The sequence below is a fragment of the Neovison vison genome, chromosome 2 (genome assembly GCF_020171115.1).
Source record: "Neovison vison isolate M4711 chromosome 2, ASM_NN_V1, whole genome shotgun sequence".
In the NCBI taxonomy this organism is placed as follows: domain Eukaryota; kingdom Metazoa; phylum Chordata; class Mammalia; order Carnivora; family Mustelidae; genus Neogale; species Neogale vison.
The window spans coordinates 48,629,662-48,648,793 of NC_058092.1; the positions used below are offsets into that span (position 1 = coordinate 48,629,662).

At 44.3% G+C, this 19,132-nt stretch overlaps 1 protein-coding gene across 3 annotated transcripts in view; it reads left to right on the forward strand.

The window, feature by feature from the left end:
• FGGY (FGGY carbohydrate kinase domain containing) overlaps nt 1–19,132 on the forward strand; it is a 387,944-nt gene that overhangs the window by 207,531 nt on the left and 161,281 nt on the right. For all 3 annotated transcript variants that reach the window (XM_044238342.1, XM_044238340.1, XM_044238341.1), the window contains exon 8: nt 8,653–8,756. In XM_044238342.1, the coding sequence (XP_044094277.1) occupies nt 8,653–8,756 (104 nt within the window). The remainder of the gene's footprint in view (nt 1–8,652; nt 8,757–19,132) is intronic.

Consider the following 19,132-nt stretch of genomic DNA (forward strand, 5'->3'; position numbering starts at 1 on the left):
TGCCCAGTAGCCTTCTGAGTTCTGCATGGTCATCATTCCAATTTTTTCCACAAGGAAACTGAGGCACAGGAAGGTGAAGTAATCTTTAAATCAGGTAGTCCAATTCTAGAGCCCTTGTTCTTAACCATTACACCCTAACGAGTTCAAGTAGCCAGTGAAAGTCTGTCTACCTCTCATTCAGATGGAGACCCCTCACTGTTCTCTTTCTGGCTTTGTGGAGGGTGCAGTGTGGGGACAGGAGACAGTGACTGTGCCAAGGTGTGTGAAATTTCTTTGTAGGATTTTCATGTATGGGTTTATATTGTTGTTGTTTTTAAAGATAAGTCTACTTCAGGATTTAGAGTGGGTGAATTCTAAACCGAATTTAAAAGCCAAAGTGATATCTCATCAAACGCTAGGCTCACAGAAATCTTTTCAGCTGTTTCATTCTCCTTCTTGTGTTGGGCTTGAGATGAACCCCGTGGGCTTGCTGTAGTGGCATTATAACAATAAATCCTGAAAGGGATCCGAGTTCAGCTATGCTGAGTGTAAATCCTTCGCATTCTTGCACACAGTTGAAAAGAAAGGAACTAATTTCTGTGGGCTCTTTAGGATTTAGCATTCAGTGGAACCACTTGTGATACCCTCTTCCCCCACTCTCCCTCTGAGGGATCTTGAACAAGGTCCTTGACAACTTTGGTCTCATTTTCCCTGTTAGTAAAACTGAAGTAATAACTACCTCTCGGGATTGTGAGAAGAGTTAATACCGTAGTTTTGGCAAGTGTCAGGCACAAAGCCATCTTGCAGTAAGCATAAGGATCTTAGGAACTTTCCTCTTTGCCAGTGATTTTAACTCTTCTAAACAAGGTGTGTTGTGAGGCTGTAGTAATAATTTTACTATTACCCACGAGTTGTCACTCAAACTGCTTCAGCACTTTTTCTCGTTAGTCATACTAAGACATAGAGCATTTTTCCATGATTACATCTGCCACTTTTTTCTAGAAAATGCCTTGGGCTTTACTAGTATTCTGCCTTCTACCACATCCATCCATTCATGCATTAAACAATAGTGGGACACCTGGGTGGTTCAGTTGGTTAAGTGTCTGCCCTTCAGCTCAGGTCATGATCCCAGATTCCTGGATTCAAGTCCTGCATCTGGCTCTGTGCTCAGCAAGGAGTCTGCTTCTCCCTCTCCCTCTGCTGCCCCCCTCCACTTGTGCGCTCTCTCTCTCTCTCTCTTTCTCTCTGACAAATAAATAATAAAGTACTGAAAAAAAAAAAAAAAGGCTTAAAATAGCAACAGCAGCAAAACTTAGTGAGCCACTGCCCTGGCCTCAGTCTACTCATAGTGTAGTAGAGGGAGACAGCTGTGCACACAAAGAAATCACAGATACACGGATGAATCTGGACAGTGTCAGGGAGTGGGGTGTAAGAGAGTATCTGTTGGCTCTCCCTGGCCGAAGTACCTGGGGGGATGAGGGAAAATGTGGTCAGGGAAGACTTCTTTTGAAAGAGTTGAGTCTTCAAAATGTAGTCTGTGTTTGTCAGGGTGATTGTCAGGGGATGGAGTGTATTGTAGAACGAATATTCTCAGCAGAAGGAACAGCATGAGCAAATGACCAGTGGTATGGATGAGCAAGACACAGGACTAAGTAGAAAGACTGTACAGTTGTGCCAAGCACTTCCATAGGTCCTGGATTTAACGGTTCTCATTTATTAAGTACTGGTATGCTCCATATGCATCTCACTTAATTCCCACAGCAATGTTGTTAGGTAAGTGTTGGTATTCCAGAATCTTCAGATAACAAACCTGAGGTTCTTTGAGATCGAGGCATTTGCCCAAGGGCATATAAGTGACAGTCAAGTCTCGCAGTCTGAGGACAACAATAACTTCAGTAACAAAGACAGTCAGATGTTCATATATGCTGGGCGCGCTCTGCCCTGCGCTGGATGCATCCGCGGGTCACACGTGGCTGTTTCAGCAAAGCTGAACGAGAGAGAAGCATCAGTCCCTCAGTTGCACAATCCATGTTTCGGGTGCTCAGTTGCCGTGTGGGCCTGGTGACTACTGTATTGGACTGTGCAGATCTAGAACATTTCCATCATTTCAGAGCATTGTCTCTCTGTTGGATGGCACTTGACATATATTCACACATCTAATCCCTGTAGCAGTCCTAGAGGAAGATACCATTATTCAAATTGTACAGATGTGGAAATGGAAACAAAGATGAAGAAATGTCATTAAGGTCACACAACGAATGAGCCCATGTCTTTAAGCACAGCACTATAATGTTGACCTCGTATGTTCTATTCCGGATAACCTGAAAGAGTGTTAGAAGAATAGAGTGCATGTTTTCTTGTGCAGAGACTAGTGTTTTGTCCTCTGCAGAGCGAAACGTTTTCGAGACGGTTCTAACCCTTCCAGGAGCTGACTGTTGCTGGTGCAGGCCTTATAAATGTGAGGCTGATGGTCTCCAGAGAGCCTCCTCCCCGGTGAGGCTGATAGGGTCATAGTAGAACAACTCATTTGATAGAATTCTCTTATCAATAGATTGATAGAATTATCAATCTATTCTTCCCTCCAAATGGCCAAATCCATGATCAAAAGATGATAGAGTCTTATGTAGTGTTCAAAAACCCTTGTTGTTCTCTTCAGAAAATGTATCTGAGACTGTTATTTCAAGGGAATTTTTTTCAAGATGCCAACACATCTGTAGCAGACCTTTTTATTTTCCAACATGGGGGAAAACCAGAATGAAAACCAACCCTCCCCGCCCCAAAAACACAAAAAACTACAGACTTAGAAAATCCTAGTTTGAGTCCTTACCTCTGCCTCTAAGTAGCTTAATAAATTTGACTGAGTTACTTCATGTTTCTGAAATTCAGTTTCTTTGACTATGACCTAGAGAGAAAATAACATATCATGGGATTTTCTAAAAGCTAAATGAAGGGCACAGTGTTTGAGGATGCTTTGCAAGCTATAAGGTACTTTATAAAGTATGAGATAATTATAACACAAAGGCTAGAACTTGAGATGATTTTCTTCCATATAAAATCCTTTAAAGTTTTCAAAGCAGTGTGGCTTTCTTAATCATAATATTTGCAAAGTTTCCATTTTCTTTTACATAAATGTAGTAGATGTTCAGAAAATGGATGGAAGGATGGATGGATGGTTGGTAGATAGAGGAGAGGGAGGGAGACAGCTTGTAAGGGAAATGGGAGAGCTATACATGAAGTTTTAATTCTTTTCTTTTTAATTTCATTTTAAACCTGTTCCTTGGTACAAAATGTGTTCTGTGTATGTGGAGGGGTAGGGATCATTAAATAAGAAGGCTTGCATTGATTCAGTGACTCCTTAAGCTTGTTTTCCTGCTGGTTTTTTTTTTTTTTCCTCATTCAACAAAAATTTATTAAGCAACTACCATCAGCCGAGCATTGTGCAAGTTTCAGGAAAAATAAGATTGAATGTCTCACTTCTTTGGCCTCCCTATTTCTTCAGCTGCTAATTTTGCCCTTTAAATAACTTTCTGTAGAATGCTGAATAAACTGACACTTTACAGTCCCATGAAGGGCCCCAGCAGCGTTGAGGGCTGCGCTTGTCAAAATCTCGTCTTGTGAATTGTTTCCTGATGTACACGTGCAGCCTGAGTTTTCTCTGAATTGTGCAGTGTATTTATTCAGAAAGGAGAAAGCTCCTCCTGCGCCTGGTTGCTTTCCCTGCTTTGGGCCTCTTTTCTCAGGGAAGGCCCCTCCAAGCTCTGTGTGTCTGAAGGAAAAACGAGATGAGATTCATCAGCTCTCCGCTTCCTGTGGCCTCAGAGCAGGCATCGGCTCTGCCCTGCTGGGGACTGGGCTGGACATGAAGCAGGGTTAGGGGGCTTCTCCTGAGGGAATTGGACGTGACCTGCCTCTTGCCCATGTTAGGTGAGCCTGGCCTGAGGTCATCAACATCTCAGAGCTCGAGAGTGTAAGATTTGGGGAGGCATTTTTCTGCCTCCTGTTTTTAGAAAAGGAGACACTTTACTTGGTTTTTTGAAGAAGCACTGTGTGTTGTATGTCAAAAAGAGCAGAGAAAGGATCCCCATTTGCGACTTCACATATACATTGTGGATATGGAGGAATGGCTCAGACTTTGTTGTAGTGTGGCACAATTGGGACTAAACTCAGCTTTTCTAGCTCTCAACCCATGGCTCTTACCAGTGTTCTGTGGTGTGCTGATATTTACAAATGTGTTTCCCTCACATGAGACAATATAACATCAAAAAGTGAAGGAGGAATCTCCACACTGTTCTCCAAAGAGGCTGCACCAACTTGCATTCCCACCAACAGTGTAAGAGGGTTCCCCTTTCTCCACATCCTCTCCAACACATGTTGTTTCCTGTTTTGTTAATTTTGGCCATTCTAACTGGTGTAAGGTGATATCTCAATGTGGTTTTAATTTGAATCTCCCTGAGGGCTAATGATGATGAGCATTTTTTCATGTGTCTGATAGCCATTTGTATGTCTTGATTGGAGAAGTGTCTGTTCGTATCTTCTGCGCATTTTTTGATGTGTTTGCCTGTTTCGTGTGGGAGGTTGGGGTACCAGGTGGTGGGTATTATAGAGGGCACGGCTTGCATGGAGCACTGGGTATGGTGAAAAAATAATGAATAATGTTTTTCTGAAAATAAATAAATTGAAAAAAAAAAAGTGAAGGAGGGTAGAAGGAACATGGGTTTTGGAATCAGACAGGACAACGTCCAGTCCCGACACTCCTTCTATCTGCATCATGTTCCTTGGGCTTGTCACTTGAATATTCCGAACCTTTCCTTCTGCATCTGTTGAGGAAGGGGAAAAAATGTAGGCATTGTGGAAATTAAATGAGATAATATTTAAAGAGCTCAACACAGCACTCAGCCTATCTTAGGTGTCTGATATATTTGCTAGGAGGGAAGAAAGAATACAGCTGTCTTTTGGGAAATCATTGAGTGGTTTTTGGTGCTGATGATGGTACTAGTGGTGAGGGTCGTTGTGGTAGTAGCAATGGAGACATAGCTACTATTAATCAAACTTTTACTTTTGAAATCTCCTTAGTATCCCAGTGACCATATGGTACTGCTGTTGTCTTCATTTTATAGCTGATCTTCCTGTCTCCAAATTCTACTCTTCTCCCATTATAATGCCCTAGTCCTCAGATTCCAAGCCTAGATGTACCAACAATGAAACTACTGGAGAAGAAACAAGGAAATAGTACTATAGACTTATTTTTTTCTCACTTTCCCATTTGAAACCCTGTGAGATATGCTTTGCCTGTGCTTTATATATGTAGAGTCAGTAAGTATAGGCCATCGTCAGGAATTCCCTGAACTTATTTATAACACTGTGGACCACCAGTGGCTGACCCCTCTTCTGTCAGGGATCTCAGGATCAGTATCTTTAAGACTCTAGTACTTTGAGATCTACAGATAATATCAGCCACCTGGTTATTGGGTTTTTATCTTGGAAAACAACCTAGGAACGAACCTACCTGGATATGAATGCTAATCCTGCTTCTTGTGAGCTATGTTAACGTGGTTAAGTTACCCCTCATTTGTAAGCTTCAGTTTCCTCTTCTCTGAAATGAGGATGATAACAGTACCAGTCACATTCAGTGGTTTTAAGAATAAAATGAGGTAGGTATGGAGAGAGCGCGTTAATACTAGCTCAGATCTAGGGTTTCTTCCTGTGCAAAACCCTTTGTGCCCTGGATGGGGAGCTGTATCACTCTGGGTCCACCTAGAAAAATATAAACTAAGTATTTAAAAAACGGGAAATTTAGTACAGAAAATTGGTGACCCAAATAACGAAGTCGCCAGGGCGGGCTACATCCTTGTGAAGCTAGCCAGCAATGAGCAAAATGGAAGCTGCTACTACCCCAGGCCAGAGTGACAAAGGAAGGAGGACGTTACCAGAGTCCAAAGGTGTCAGCGGATATCAGAGCCGTGTGGCCCTGTCAGCAGAGCTGAAGTCATACAGAAGAAGGAGACACACTCTGGCTCTCTACTTCCTACAGCCTTCAGATCTCCCGGCCGATGTTGAACTGCAGTCTGCAGGATCCCACAGTGCTGAGCAGAGCAAGGGACCTGATGAAAGCCCGTAGGCCCAGGACTCTTACGGGCTCAGTCTCAGACCTCAGTCACCTGGTTGCTGGGACCTCATTGCGGTGATAATCACCACAGGAAGTTTAAAAGAGTCTTACCTCCCCCTGCTGCTGAGCCTCTGAACAATGGCCCAGGTTTTTAAGTGGCTGTGCTTAGGAAGGTAGAATTTGGAAAAAGCCTTGGAAAAACCTAGAAAGTTGTTGGAATGTGAGAGCCTCTCATTGGCCCTTGAGATCCTGGTTTCTGGAAAGGCCTGCTTGCTGAGCAGCCAATACTGTCAATATCTGGGGATTTATGGCCTGAAGAGGCACCCCCACCCTGCCTTTCCCCTAGCCAATTCCTGCAGAACAGTGTAGACACACCTTCTGGGGAAACCTCCCTGACCCCTGCTGGTTGAGCTAGGCTGCTCCTGTGGTCTCCACGTTTCCATCCTATCCTGACGCCCCATACTGAACCCCCATACCTTTAGGGTTCTCTTTCCTCTCACCAGGCTGGGAACACTCCGAGGACAGGGAGTTGTCTTCCTTATCCTTACATTCCCACGCATTGGTACTTTTGTCTCCTGCTCTGCACCAGCATCTATGTAGGGGCTGGGCTTCTCAGCATGTGGATAAGAAAGTGCCAGCTTCCAGAAGCTTTTATTATAGAAGAGGCAGGCAGTGTAGGCTTTTAAAACCACCAGTGTTTAATACCTATTCTTCTGAAGCTGTTTCAAAAAACAGAAAGGGAAGGAAAACTTCTAAACTTGTTCCATGAGGCCATTATTACCTTGACCAAAATGAGACAAAGACCCCACTATGAAGGAGAATTATAGATCAATATCCCTGATGAGCACAGATGCCAAAATTCTCACCAAGACACTAGCCAGTAGGCTCCAACAGTATTCACCACGACCAAGTGGAATTTTTTCCTGGGCTTCCAGGGTGGTTCACCATCTACAAATCAGTTAATAAATGTGATGCACCACATTAATAAAAAATTTAAAAAAATACAAGAACCATATGATCTTCTCAATTGTTGTAGAAAAAGCTTTTGACAAAATACAACATCCATTCTTGATTGAAACTCTCCACAGTGTAGGCATAGAGGGCACATAACCTCAATATCATAAAAGCCATCTATGAAAATCCCACAGCTTTTTCATAGAAAGTGGTGAGGGTCAACCACCTCCTTATATCATTTCCTTATATCATATATGACCATTTCCTTATATCATATATGAAGATAAACTCAAAATGGTTGAAAGACCTAAATGTGAGACAGGAATCCATCAAAATCCTTGAGAACACAGGCAGCAACCTCTCCAACCTTAGCTACAGCAACTTCTTGATAGACACATCTCCAAAGGCAAGGGAAACAAAAGCAAAAAGTGAACTTTTGGGACTTCATCAAGATAAAAAGTTTCTGCACAGCAAAGGAAACAAGGAAACCGAAAGGCAACCTATGGAATGGGAGAAGTTATTTGCAGATAAAGGGGTAGTGTTCATGATTTACAAAGAACCTAACAAACTCAACACCCAAAAAACAAGTAATCCAGTCGAGAAATGGGCAGAAGACATGAACAGGTATTTCTCCATAGAAGACTATGAGAGAACTCTTCACTACAGGAAACAAACTGAGAGTTGCTGGAGAGTAGCTGGGAGGGGGATGGGTAATGGGGTGACAGGCATTAAGGAGGACATGTGATATGATGAGCACTGGGTGTTATACACAACTGATGAATTATTGGACACTACACCTGAGACTAATGATGTGCTATATATTGGCTATATATATATATATATATATATGACAAATACATATACACTACTTGGGTTTAAATTAAAAAACAAAACAAAACACTGTCTTGTGTGCTAGGGAAGTTCAAGGATGTGTTTGAATACTGAACAGGGAGACTCCCATCTTTCCTGGAGGACCAGGGAAGCTGCCTGAGGAAGTAACATTTGAGTAAGGAATAAATAGGAGTAGCCTGGCAAAGAGGTTGGGGAATGGCATTTCAGATGGAAGGAAGAACAAGTACAAAGGCCTTGAAGTGGAAAAGACAGTGGAGAGTGGGGACAAGGCTGGTGCTGGGTGGAGCTGGGGAGGTCACCTGGAGCCCAGTCTCTGCCCTGCCCCAGCACACTGCATCCCTGCCTGTGTTGTAGTGAGGAATGTTGGAATGTCTGCAGCTCCCACTTCCTGATACGTGCTGTATAGTTTCTCCACCTATGGGTGTGGTATTGACAAGATGGACTTTACAGGGTTAATATAAAAGTAGGTCCTCCACATAAATGTTCAGCATAGTGCCTGGTATTTCCTGATGGCTGCTGCTTTGATTATTCTAATGACAGTGACTAGGATTCCTACAACAGTTAGATGCTGTACATGGACCAAACAAAGCACGGACATCACATGTTTCCTAGGTTCCCCACACTGGCCTACACCGGAACGCTCTCTTAGTGTTTGGCTGTATAAAGGAGTGTTGTTGTATGCTTGTTCTTAGTGTTCTTTTCTCATGATTTATTTTATTGTTTTTTTAAAGAGGGGTTTGTTTTGTTTTGCTTTCTCACAGGAGTGATTGGAGCAGATGTGAGAGGGTATGGCCTTGCCTGTGAGGGACAGCCAGTGACGTCACGGCTGGCTGTCATCTGTGGAACATCTTCTTGTCACATGGGGGTGAGTCTGCTGGGTAGAGGGCGGGGCGACCACCAGCGGGTGGGTGGGGAGTGGGGTGTGGGGGGAGGGGGGCAGCCTAAGAGGAGATGTGACTTGCTGGCCCCTTTGCCTGTCAGTTCCTTCCCTTCCTGCTGCCCGCCTGCTCTGTGTAGCCAGAAGCCCAGCCTGTCTCCCAAAAGCTGTGCTTAAATTGCTGTATCTTTGTCCAGGGGCCAGATTCTTAAAAAGTGTAGAGGTCTGAGTCTGTCTTTGACGTCTCTCTGGTCAGGCGTGAGGGCTGAAATTGGATCCAAGGGTGGCAACGCCTTGCTCCCAGGCTGATCTGTCCCTAATGGGTTGCTGAGTCTTCTCTGCAAAGAGGTGTCTGTTTTCCTTGGCCGCTGAGCTCTCTCCAAATCAATATAAATCCATCTCCCTGGAAGCACCCTGATGATCTATAGAATTGGGCTGCATATCATGACTTCAAAAGAACACTGATAAGCAATTTTCACTTTGTTAATTTTTCTCCATGAATTAGTGGAAAGGCGTTCTCCAAGATTGCAGTTAAAATTTAGTGCCTGCCCTAAAATTTATATCTCCTTTAAATGCATGAGTCTGAAAGCATTCCATTTCGATAAGTACCCATTTCTACCATATTTTTATTTAAAAGTCATTACTCTGTTAAACTTAGATGGACGACTCCTTGGAATTTTCCCAGATGGGTAAAATAGAGGGAGAGAGGGGGAGGAGGAGGAGGCAGGCGGGGGGAGGAAGAGGGGGAAGGTGGGCGAGGATGAGCGTGGACCCAGTCCAGGACGGAATCTCTGTGACCATGGAGGGAATCAGGTGCCATGTCAAACTATGGTGAATAGCAGTAGGGACCAGTGAGGCTTTTTTACCATTAAATATTCTGGTTGAGTACGTACTTACTCCTCTCCCTTCTTGTGTCTGGAGCTGTGCTAAACCTTGGGGACATAAAGGAGAGAGAAGTCCTCCTATCGATGAGGCATCATCATAGCTGGCATGACCAGTACAAGGCCCCAGAATATCCGTGCACATGGAACCCGGGATCCTGAGCCCTACCATGTGCCACACAGTGTCCGCTGCTTCCCATTTCATGGTAGATCCAGCCCGTTGGTTTCCAATTGTACTTCCTCTGCATACTAAGTATGGGGCCCCTGGCAAGGCACTTAGCCCTTTGGGGCTCAGATTCCTTCTCTACAAAGTGTGGAGAGTCCCAAGTATACGGCTCCTGGTGTTCTGAGTGTGAAATGAGGCCGTGATGCACTTGCTGTGAAGGGAGCGCTCCGTGGTGGTTAGCTCTTGAAGAGTTGTGCTGGTGCTGTCAGACAGAAAGGATGCAGGGACTGGCTCTGCCTGGGAAGGGTCCAGGGTTAGGGACACCTTCCTGAGGGGACATTTATGTTGGATTCTAAGGTCATAGATTCCCTTGATCCTGCCATTTCCCCCAGCCAAAAGAAAGCCCAAAAAACAAAACAAAACAAAAAATGTTTTTCTTTTGTTTGTTTCTATGGACAAGGTCTTAAGTGAAACTTTTTAAATTGAGTTTTTAAAATCCCCTCAGCAGCCCTGTTGTAGGGCCCAGCTGTCCCTGAAGGGAGAGGTCTGTAGAGGCCTCGGGCCACCTCGCCCAGGAGGTACCGGGCCGGGCAGCCTGCCCTCACCTCTGTGGACATGAGTCTGTACCACCTAGCTTTTCTTCACTGAACCCCGACTGAAACCTATTTAAAATCACTCCCATTTTCACAGGGATGCATATAATCTGGTTCCTCCTGTGAAATCTGAATTTCAGACATTTTAACTTCACTCAGTTCAGACTGAAATCCAAACGAAACTGAGGGACTCTGTCATGTCCCCACTCCACATTCTCCTTGTCTCTTAATGGGATTGGTACTCCCTTTTCCTACAGGATCCATTTTTCCAGTTAGGCAGCTAAGGCATAGAAAAATCCAGAAATGTTCCCTGGGTCACAAGCTGTTAAGCTGGAGCAGAGCACTCAGACCCAGCACTCAGATCCCACTCAGTGCCTCTCACAGTGCTGTGCCCCATGGTCCCTCCCTCAAAGACGTGGAGCTGGCCTGGGCTTCAGAGCTCTCCAGATGCGGGGTGAACCCCTGCTCATGCACTTTTTGAGCTTGTGACCGGAGAGGTGAGCTACTTCTCCAAATCTCACATCCTTCCTCCATCCCATCGGGGCTGGTGTTGCTGGTTAGTGTGAATTGTACACATATGTATCTAGTCTAGGGCAGACACTCAGAAATGGTGGAGATTCTTAGTAAGTTCTCCTAGTGATATATAAGGCTCACATGAAGCAACTGTTGGTGCTTTAACGAGTTTGATGGGCAGCTGCAGTTGTTTGCAATGAATTAGGGCCATAAAATGCCGGTTTAATATGGTCGTGTTGTGCTGGAAATAAAGTCCCCACCCCCATCCAGCTTTGTACTTGGGAGTGGGAAGGGACCTTCTGGGCCAACGGGATTAATCATCAGCTTTAATGTTATGTGGCGAGGGCGAGACTGTGGTCATGCCGGCATCAGAAAATGCCTTTGATCTTGCTCAGGTGCCGGGCGCCCGGTGAGCCAGCAACAATAACACCTTTGTGAGGTCTAGGAGAGGTGCAGGTCTAAGGAAACACTCCCAGGGAAACTCAAGGACCCCCTTTGTTGTGGTTCTGGCAAAAAAAAACCACCAACTGTCAGGAAAAATTCACCAAACAGAACACAGGGACCAGAGGGGACTCTGGGCTTTTCAAAAAGTGGTGTTCAACCTGGTCTAAAGGATTCTGTTTCTTCCTGTCTGTTCACTGATGTTTCTGATTCGGTATGTTGATTGAGTCAAAATTCCCAAGAATATTTTGTGCCTGATCCAGATTGCCTCTTTCTACGTATGAATGAATGAATGAATGTCCAAGTAAGCAAATACTAATAAATACTTAGAAGTTCCTTACCTCCTGGTCCCTATTACTTCCAGGAATCTGGAAAAAAAGCTTGAGGTTGAACGTAAGACTTAGACTAATCAGGCCTTTGATATTTTGTAAGATACAGGTGTGGGCTATACATTTATCTTCCTTTAGGTGATTTAATTAACAAGAGAAAAAGAGTGCTTGTTCTTTTTTTAACTCCATGAAAGCAGAGCTGCTTGCTCAGAGTTAATTACTAGCAAGTCCCCCAAACCCAACATAACACACAGCAGGGGTTAGCCCGAGGTTGAAAAGTCCTGGGGTCAGATGGAGCTGATCCTTGCCATAGCTCCAACACCCCTTCCCTGGGGTCGTCAAGTCAGGTTGTAACTTGGCAATTTGTGTTGTCATTAGCATGTCAGATGAGGAGAGGACCCTGGGAAGCGAAAGAAGTATTGAAGAGGTAAGATGTGAACAGAACACTGGCTGTTGAGGGCTGGGAATTATGTCTGCATCTTAAATCACTCAGAACTGCGGTTTTTGCAAGGACTCAGATGAATGTGGGGATGGTGGTCCTTTGTCGATCTCAAGGACGTAGGTTCCTATGTGAGCCCCACCACTTACTTCCTTTAAGTCAAATGCTCCTTCTTCCACTCCCTCAGTGTTCTCATCTGTTCAGTGTGGGCGGTAATATTTACCCTTAAAGATGTTTCGAGGATTAAGGGGGGTGATCTTTACAAACAGTTCATCACTATGCCCAGCATAAAAGACCAAATACAGTGCTGTTATTAAAAAATGATTTGTGAAGGCCAGAATGATCCATTTGGTAATAGATTTGAATTAGAGGCATCAGAGTGAACTCATGTTCAGCTTCATCTAGTTTATACATAGATTCATATATAAGTATATACAAATATCTGTAGATACGTATATCTACATATATATATAAAGTATGCAAGTATCCATAGATATCTATAGATGCGTGTGTATATATCTACACATGTCTCTTTGTTAGAAACATACTTCTATTTCCTAGCTCTGACAGTTGAGAGGAGCTCGAAACTAGGATACCCCAGCAGCTAGTTGTTCCAAGCACGCCGATACCCAGACCTTGATTTCTAATGCATTTCTCCAATAAAAAGAGCTTGGACTCCTTGGAGAAGTGGTTGATTCTAGGACTGGAACAGGAAATGGATGAGCTAAGCCTGGGGCATCTAATACTACCAAAAAAGTGAGGAAATGCTCCAAATATATATATAGATAGATAGATAGATAGATATATAATATATCAATATTAGGAGCCAACTGAAGGTGGTCCCAGTGACCAAGACTGGAACAACGTGGGCAGCAAAATAAAGTGGTATTGGATAATAACCTAAAATATGACACAAATGTCATGAGTCCATAGTGATATACATAAATGACTAAATGAATAAGAAAGATGTCTCCTGCAGAAGAATTCCAAATAATTTCTGTAGATACTTCCCCATCAATAAGGTGGAATATAATTTCCCACTCCTTAAGGGTGAGCTGCACTTAGTGACTTTCTTTCAAAGCGGACAGTATAAAAAGGAGGGGGGCATATAATTTTACAGTGGAGAGGTCTGACAAATGCTACCTCTGCCAGATGGTGAAGGTCAACATCAATGGTGATAAGCCATGTTGATAATATGTACTATTGATATGATTTAATGAGAATGGCACTTTATCATCCTCCTCAAAACCCATAACCACAATGTGATCCTAAGAAAAAAATCAGCAAATCCAAGTTGAGGGAATTTCTATGAAACACCTGACCCTTACTCCTCTAAACTGGGGAGGTCATCAAAAAAATAAGGGAAGTCCCAAGAACCGTCACCTCCAAGAGGAGCCTGAACAGTTGTGACAGTTAAATGCAATATGCGGTCCTGGGTCAGGTCCTAGAACAGAAAAAGGACATTCGGTGAAAACTCAGCAAATTTGAATAAAGTAAGGCATTTAGTAATAATATATCAATATTACTCTGTAATTGTGATATTTTTACCTTCTGTGGGGTATTAATGGTAGAGGAATCTGGGTGTGGGGTATATGGGGACTCTGTATATTTTTATAAGTCTTCTGTAACCTAAAACTGTTCTAAAATGAAACGTTTATTTTTAAATCATTCATTAAATCATTTACTCATGGCGGAAGCATTTTCTTGTACTTGCCTGGCTAAGTGGTAAGGGTACTAAGATCATTATGATGGACATGGCATGCCTGCCTTCATTGAGAAAGAAACAAGAAGGAGACAACTTCAGCCTAGATGGAGATCGCTATGGTCCATGCATGACTGGAGTGTGCTGGAATAGGGAGAAGGGCCTGCCCAAAGTCTTGAGTAGATAAAGTTTTCCTATAGGATATAATATTCCCCTGATCCCACTGGGACACTTCCTGCCAGCCCAGTTTCAGGTCACATGCCTTGTCCTCACTCTGCACTTTTTTTTTTTTTCTTTTCTGTGTCTACAACATCATGGACGTGACTTCTGTGGTCTGGATGGGATATGGTTATGTAAAAGCCCATCAGGAGGGCACCGTGGGTGGGCAGAACAGCCACAGGCCTTGGGGAACAGATGACTTTCTGTTCACAGGTGTCACTGCTAAGAAGAGAGTAGGCACAAGGACCAGTTTCTCTATCTTAATCTCTTTAGCAGGTGGCATTGGCAGAGGTCATTGAGAAAGGTGGACAGGGAAGGGGGTTCACCTGGTACAAATAGGACCCCTGTTACACCTACTGATGAAAGAATTAGGGTTCTGTGCATGAAGTGCCCCGCTGTCTCTTCATTCACCAACATTCTGAGGAGACTCTCCATGTGGAGGCTGGCCCAGGACCTCATAACCACATTTATTGAAAATAGATTACATGCTAGGTATCAGTTTGTCAAGGGAAGGGTTGATGTGGTTCAGTGACCAGTACTGAGCTCAGGAAGCTCAGGGCAGTGCTTCTCCTGGCATTTGAGGCTAGGGAAGTTCTACACTGTGTGGGACAGAGGTCATTGAACATCTCTGGCCCAGCCTCAGTCATTATAAGGAGAAAGACAATGGTGTTAGCTGCTATCATCTAATCAGGTACCTATAGTGTCCCCAGACTGTGCTGGATACTTTATGTAAGGTAATCAACAGTTCTGTGAGATAGCCACCATTACTGTCTTCATTTCCTAAGTGAGAAGACTGAGGCAAACAATAGTTCGGTGGATCATACCATGTTCTAGCCATCTAGGGGACTGACCTCAGAGTCCTCGCTCTTCCTTTTAGTTAAGTAGCTTCTCCCAAAGGTGCAGAGGAGAGGGAGAACAAGCTCAATGAAAATATGGGCAAATATTGGTACAGAGCTCTCACCAAAGAAAAGATTTGGATGACAAGCACCTGAGAAGATGGTAACTATCATCACTTGTCACGAGGAAAAGGCAACCCCACACCACAGTGGCGTATACACTTACAGGAATGGCCAACCTCGGGGTGAGGATTTGGGGACTGTAACTTACACGCTGCTTTTGGGGATGTGAAATGGCACAACCACCTTGGAAAAGAGTTGAGCAGTTTCTGCCAGAGTTAACGTACACCCACCATGTGATCCAGCCATCCCACTCATGAAAGCTTATGTCCGTTCCTAAACTTGTACAGAGATGCTCACGGCTGCTTAATTCTTTATTTGCCAACCCCACCCCCCACCCCCCGAAACAGCCCAAATGCCTTTTGACCGTAACTAGAGGAATACGCTGTTGGGATGTCCATTATAAAGCTTTACTACTAGGCAATAAAAGGGAATGAGCTGTTCATATAAGATATGGCATGCATTGATCTCAACATAAGTATGCTAATAGAAACCAAACTCCCCAGAAGTACAGACTTTGTGATGCCATTTATTTAAAATTCTAAGTAATGCAGACTAACGTATAATGACAGAAAGCAGATCATTGGTTCTCTGCGGTGGGAGAGCAGGCACAGTGGCAGCCAGGAGGATAGGCAGAACACAAATGGCACAAGAAAACTTTGGGGGTTGGTGGAGATGTTTACCTTGATTATGGTAATGTCTTCACTGGTGTATGCGATGTCAAAACTTATCACATCAGACACTTTCAATATATGCAGCTTGGCGCATGCTAATTACACCTCGACAAAGCTTGTTGGAAAAAAAAAAAAGAAAGAAAAACAGAAAAGAAGACCAAAAAAAAAATACAAAGTAAAAATTGTAGTTATCTGCAGTCACTTCTATAGTGCTTACTGTATTTCAGGCCCTATTCTAAACACATCTATTAAAATTATTTCATCATTGGGACTCCCAGGTGGCTCAGTTGGTTAAGCATTGGCTTCACCTCAGGTCATGATCCCAGCGTCCTGGGATTGAGTTCTGCATCGTGCTCCTTGCTCAGTGGGGAGCCTGCTTCTCCTTCTGCCTATATCTCTCCTTGCTTCTGCTCCCTCTCTGACAAAGAAATCGCTAAAGAAAAATTACTTCATTATCATTTAAAAAACCATACAATAAATGTTAGTTTTCACTTGTTTCCTTCCAGCCCAGCTTTATTCTCCAACTACTCTGACATGGTTTATGATTCTCTTCTTTCGGCTGCTAGCACAGACTAATAGTTACTGTTATTTGCCAACTTGTATCTTGGTGATGCAGACTTGCTTAGTGGGCCCCTGTCTCCTGTGCCCCGTTGGCCCATCCTGTCCTTTCGGGAGCTCGGGCTTAGCCGATGCCTGGTGACTGCATGGCTGGATTGCTTCCCACCCATGTGGCCCACCACCCCAGAAGTGTGCAAGGGCTTGCATTTTCCAGAGGCTCTTTTCACTCCTTCCTGACCCAGTGGCATCGCCTTTCATCATCCATCTCTGCCGAGGGGGCCTGACTGAGTGGAAGAAGCCCCCGCCCCCCCACCGCCGCCCCGTGTGAGCCGCTGGCATTCTGTTGCCCACTCCACTTTACCCGGGACATCTGGGTGTTCATTTGGCCTCTCTGGGAAGTCAGATTTTCATTGAGTGATGTTATTTAGTGAGTCCTGGGAGACACAGGCCAGCCGTACTTGCTTTCTCTCCTTTCACCCACCATGACAGCCTTCCAGAGCTTTCCATTCCCGTGCTCTGCCCACCCTCCTTCATACCCTGTACCCTTGGGAGTAGAACTGACACTCCCCACCAGCTCACCAGGACACATTTTGGCTCGGAGTCCTTCTATAGCCTGCTGTCTGTTCTCTTCGGAAAAGAGAGTTGAGGAGCCCTAGGCTCTGGACTCTGACCAGATCTGTGCCCCCATCAGACTGTGCCATGTTGTTAGAGCCTTGCTCTTTGGGAGATGGCTGTGGTGTAGCTCTGCAGCTTCCTTACAGCAGGGAAGAAGATGATCCCCCAAAGCAGAGTTGTGGCCCGGGCCTGGGCCACTCTCGCACACAGGCCAGAGTTAGAGCAAAGGATGCTCCCCATCATTACTTAGAAGGGAATGCAAATTGCCACCACCTTGAGATCCACTGCACACTTTTAGATGGGCCACAGTTGTAGCAAGGATGTGGGGACTGAATTCCTACATGCTCCTGGTGGGGACATGAACCGGCACAACCACTTTGGAAAAGAGTTCAGCGTTTTCTTACAAAGTCACACTTCCTGTGTGACCCAGCCATTCCACTCCTATAAAAGCTGGGCAGGGCTGTCTGGTTGCATGTTTCTGGAAGACAGGAACAACACAAGGTGAGGTGACCCACGGCCTCTCAGAAGTTCAGAGACAAAAGCTTCTGGTGGTTTTTATCAACTGACCTGGGCCTGGCTGTCCACAGAGACAGAAGAATGGTGAAAGAAGCAAGGAAACAATAAAATTAGTGGCAGTAAGAGTCACAGCTAATGTGTACTACATGCTTATGATGGGGTGAGAAATGTAAATTTCTGGTCAAACCTCCCTAATAACCTTATGCAGTTATCCAAATTACCCCCCCCCCATTTTACAAGTGGACACTGAGGCTCAGAAAGACCAAGTACTCGCCCAAGGAGACAGAGCTAGCAAGTCCTAGAGGTCAGTTTCCAACTCCCCGATTGCAGAACTGATATTCTGAACTCCTAGAAGAATGATGAGACCCAGGCGGCAGGGCGAGCTAGCCGAGTGCACGTGTGTTTTGTGGGAATGGGGGGTGGAGTGGTTACAAGGTACATCTTTTCCAGTGCCTGATGAGAAGTGCAAAGTTAGGCTTGGATCAAAACTAGACCACATTCATCAGTGATATGGGTCTGAAATTCTCCTTTTTGGTATGGTCCTTGCCTGGTTTGGGGATCAGGGTAATGCTGGCTTCATAGAAAGAGTCTGGAAGTTTTCCTTCTGCTTCAATTTTTTGAAACAGCTTCAGGAGAATAGGTGTTATTTCTTCTTGGAAGGTTTGGTAGAATTCCCCAGGGAATCCGTCAGGTCCTGGGCTCTTGTTTTTTGGGAGATTTTTGATCACTGCTTCAATCTCGTTATTAGATATCGGTCTATTCAGGTTGTCGATTTCTTCCTGGTTCAATTTTGGTAGTTTATATTTTTCCAGAAATGCATCCATTTCATCTAGGTTGCTAAGCTTATTGGCATATAACTGTTCGTAATAACTTCTGATGATTGTTTCTACTTCCTTGGTGTTAGTTGTGATCTCTCCCTTTTCATTCATAATTTTATGAATTTGAAACAACATGTGTTGGAGAGGATGTGGAGAAAGGGGAACCCTCTTACACTGTTGGTGGGAATGCAAGTTGGTGCAGCCTTTTTGGAGAACAGTGTGGAGATTCCTCAAGAAATTAAAAATAGAGCTTCCCTACGACCCTGCAATTGCACTCCTGGGTATTTACCCCAAAGATACAGATGTCGTGAAAAGAAGGGCCATCTGTACCCCAATGTTTATAGCAGCAATGGCCACAGTCGCCAAACTATGGAAAGAGCCAAGATGCCCTTCAACGGATGAATGGATAAGGAAGATGTGGTCCATATACACTATGGAGTATTATGCCTCCATCAGAAAGGACGAATATCCAACTTTTGTAGCAACATGGACGGGACTGGAAGAGATTATGCTGAGTGAAATCAGTCAAGCAGAGAGAGTCAATTATCATATGGTTTCACTCATTTGTGGAGCATAACCAATAGCATGGAGGACAAGGGGCGTTAGAGAGTAGTAGGGAATTTGGGTAAATTGGAAGGGGAGGTGAACCATGAGAGACTCTGGACTCTGAAAAACAGTCTGAGGGGTTTGAAGTGGCGGGGGGGGGTGGGAGGTTGGGGTACCAGGTGGTGGGTAGTATAGAGGGCACAGCTTGCATGGAGCACTGGGTGTGGTGAAAAAATAATGAATACTGTTTTTCTGAAAATAAATAAATTCGGAGGAAAAAAAAAAAAAAAAAACTAGACCACAGTGCTCTTGCTTTGAAAGCCCACTTCCTGGGCTTTCAAATCACTGCCTCTCAAGAGGCCACCAGTCTAATGATAACAATAAAAATAAACAGCATC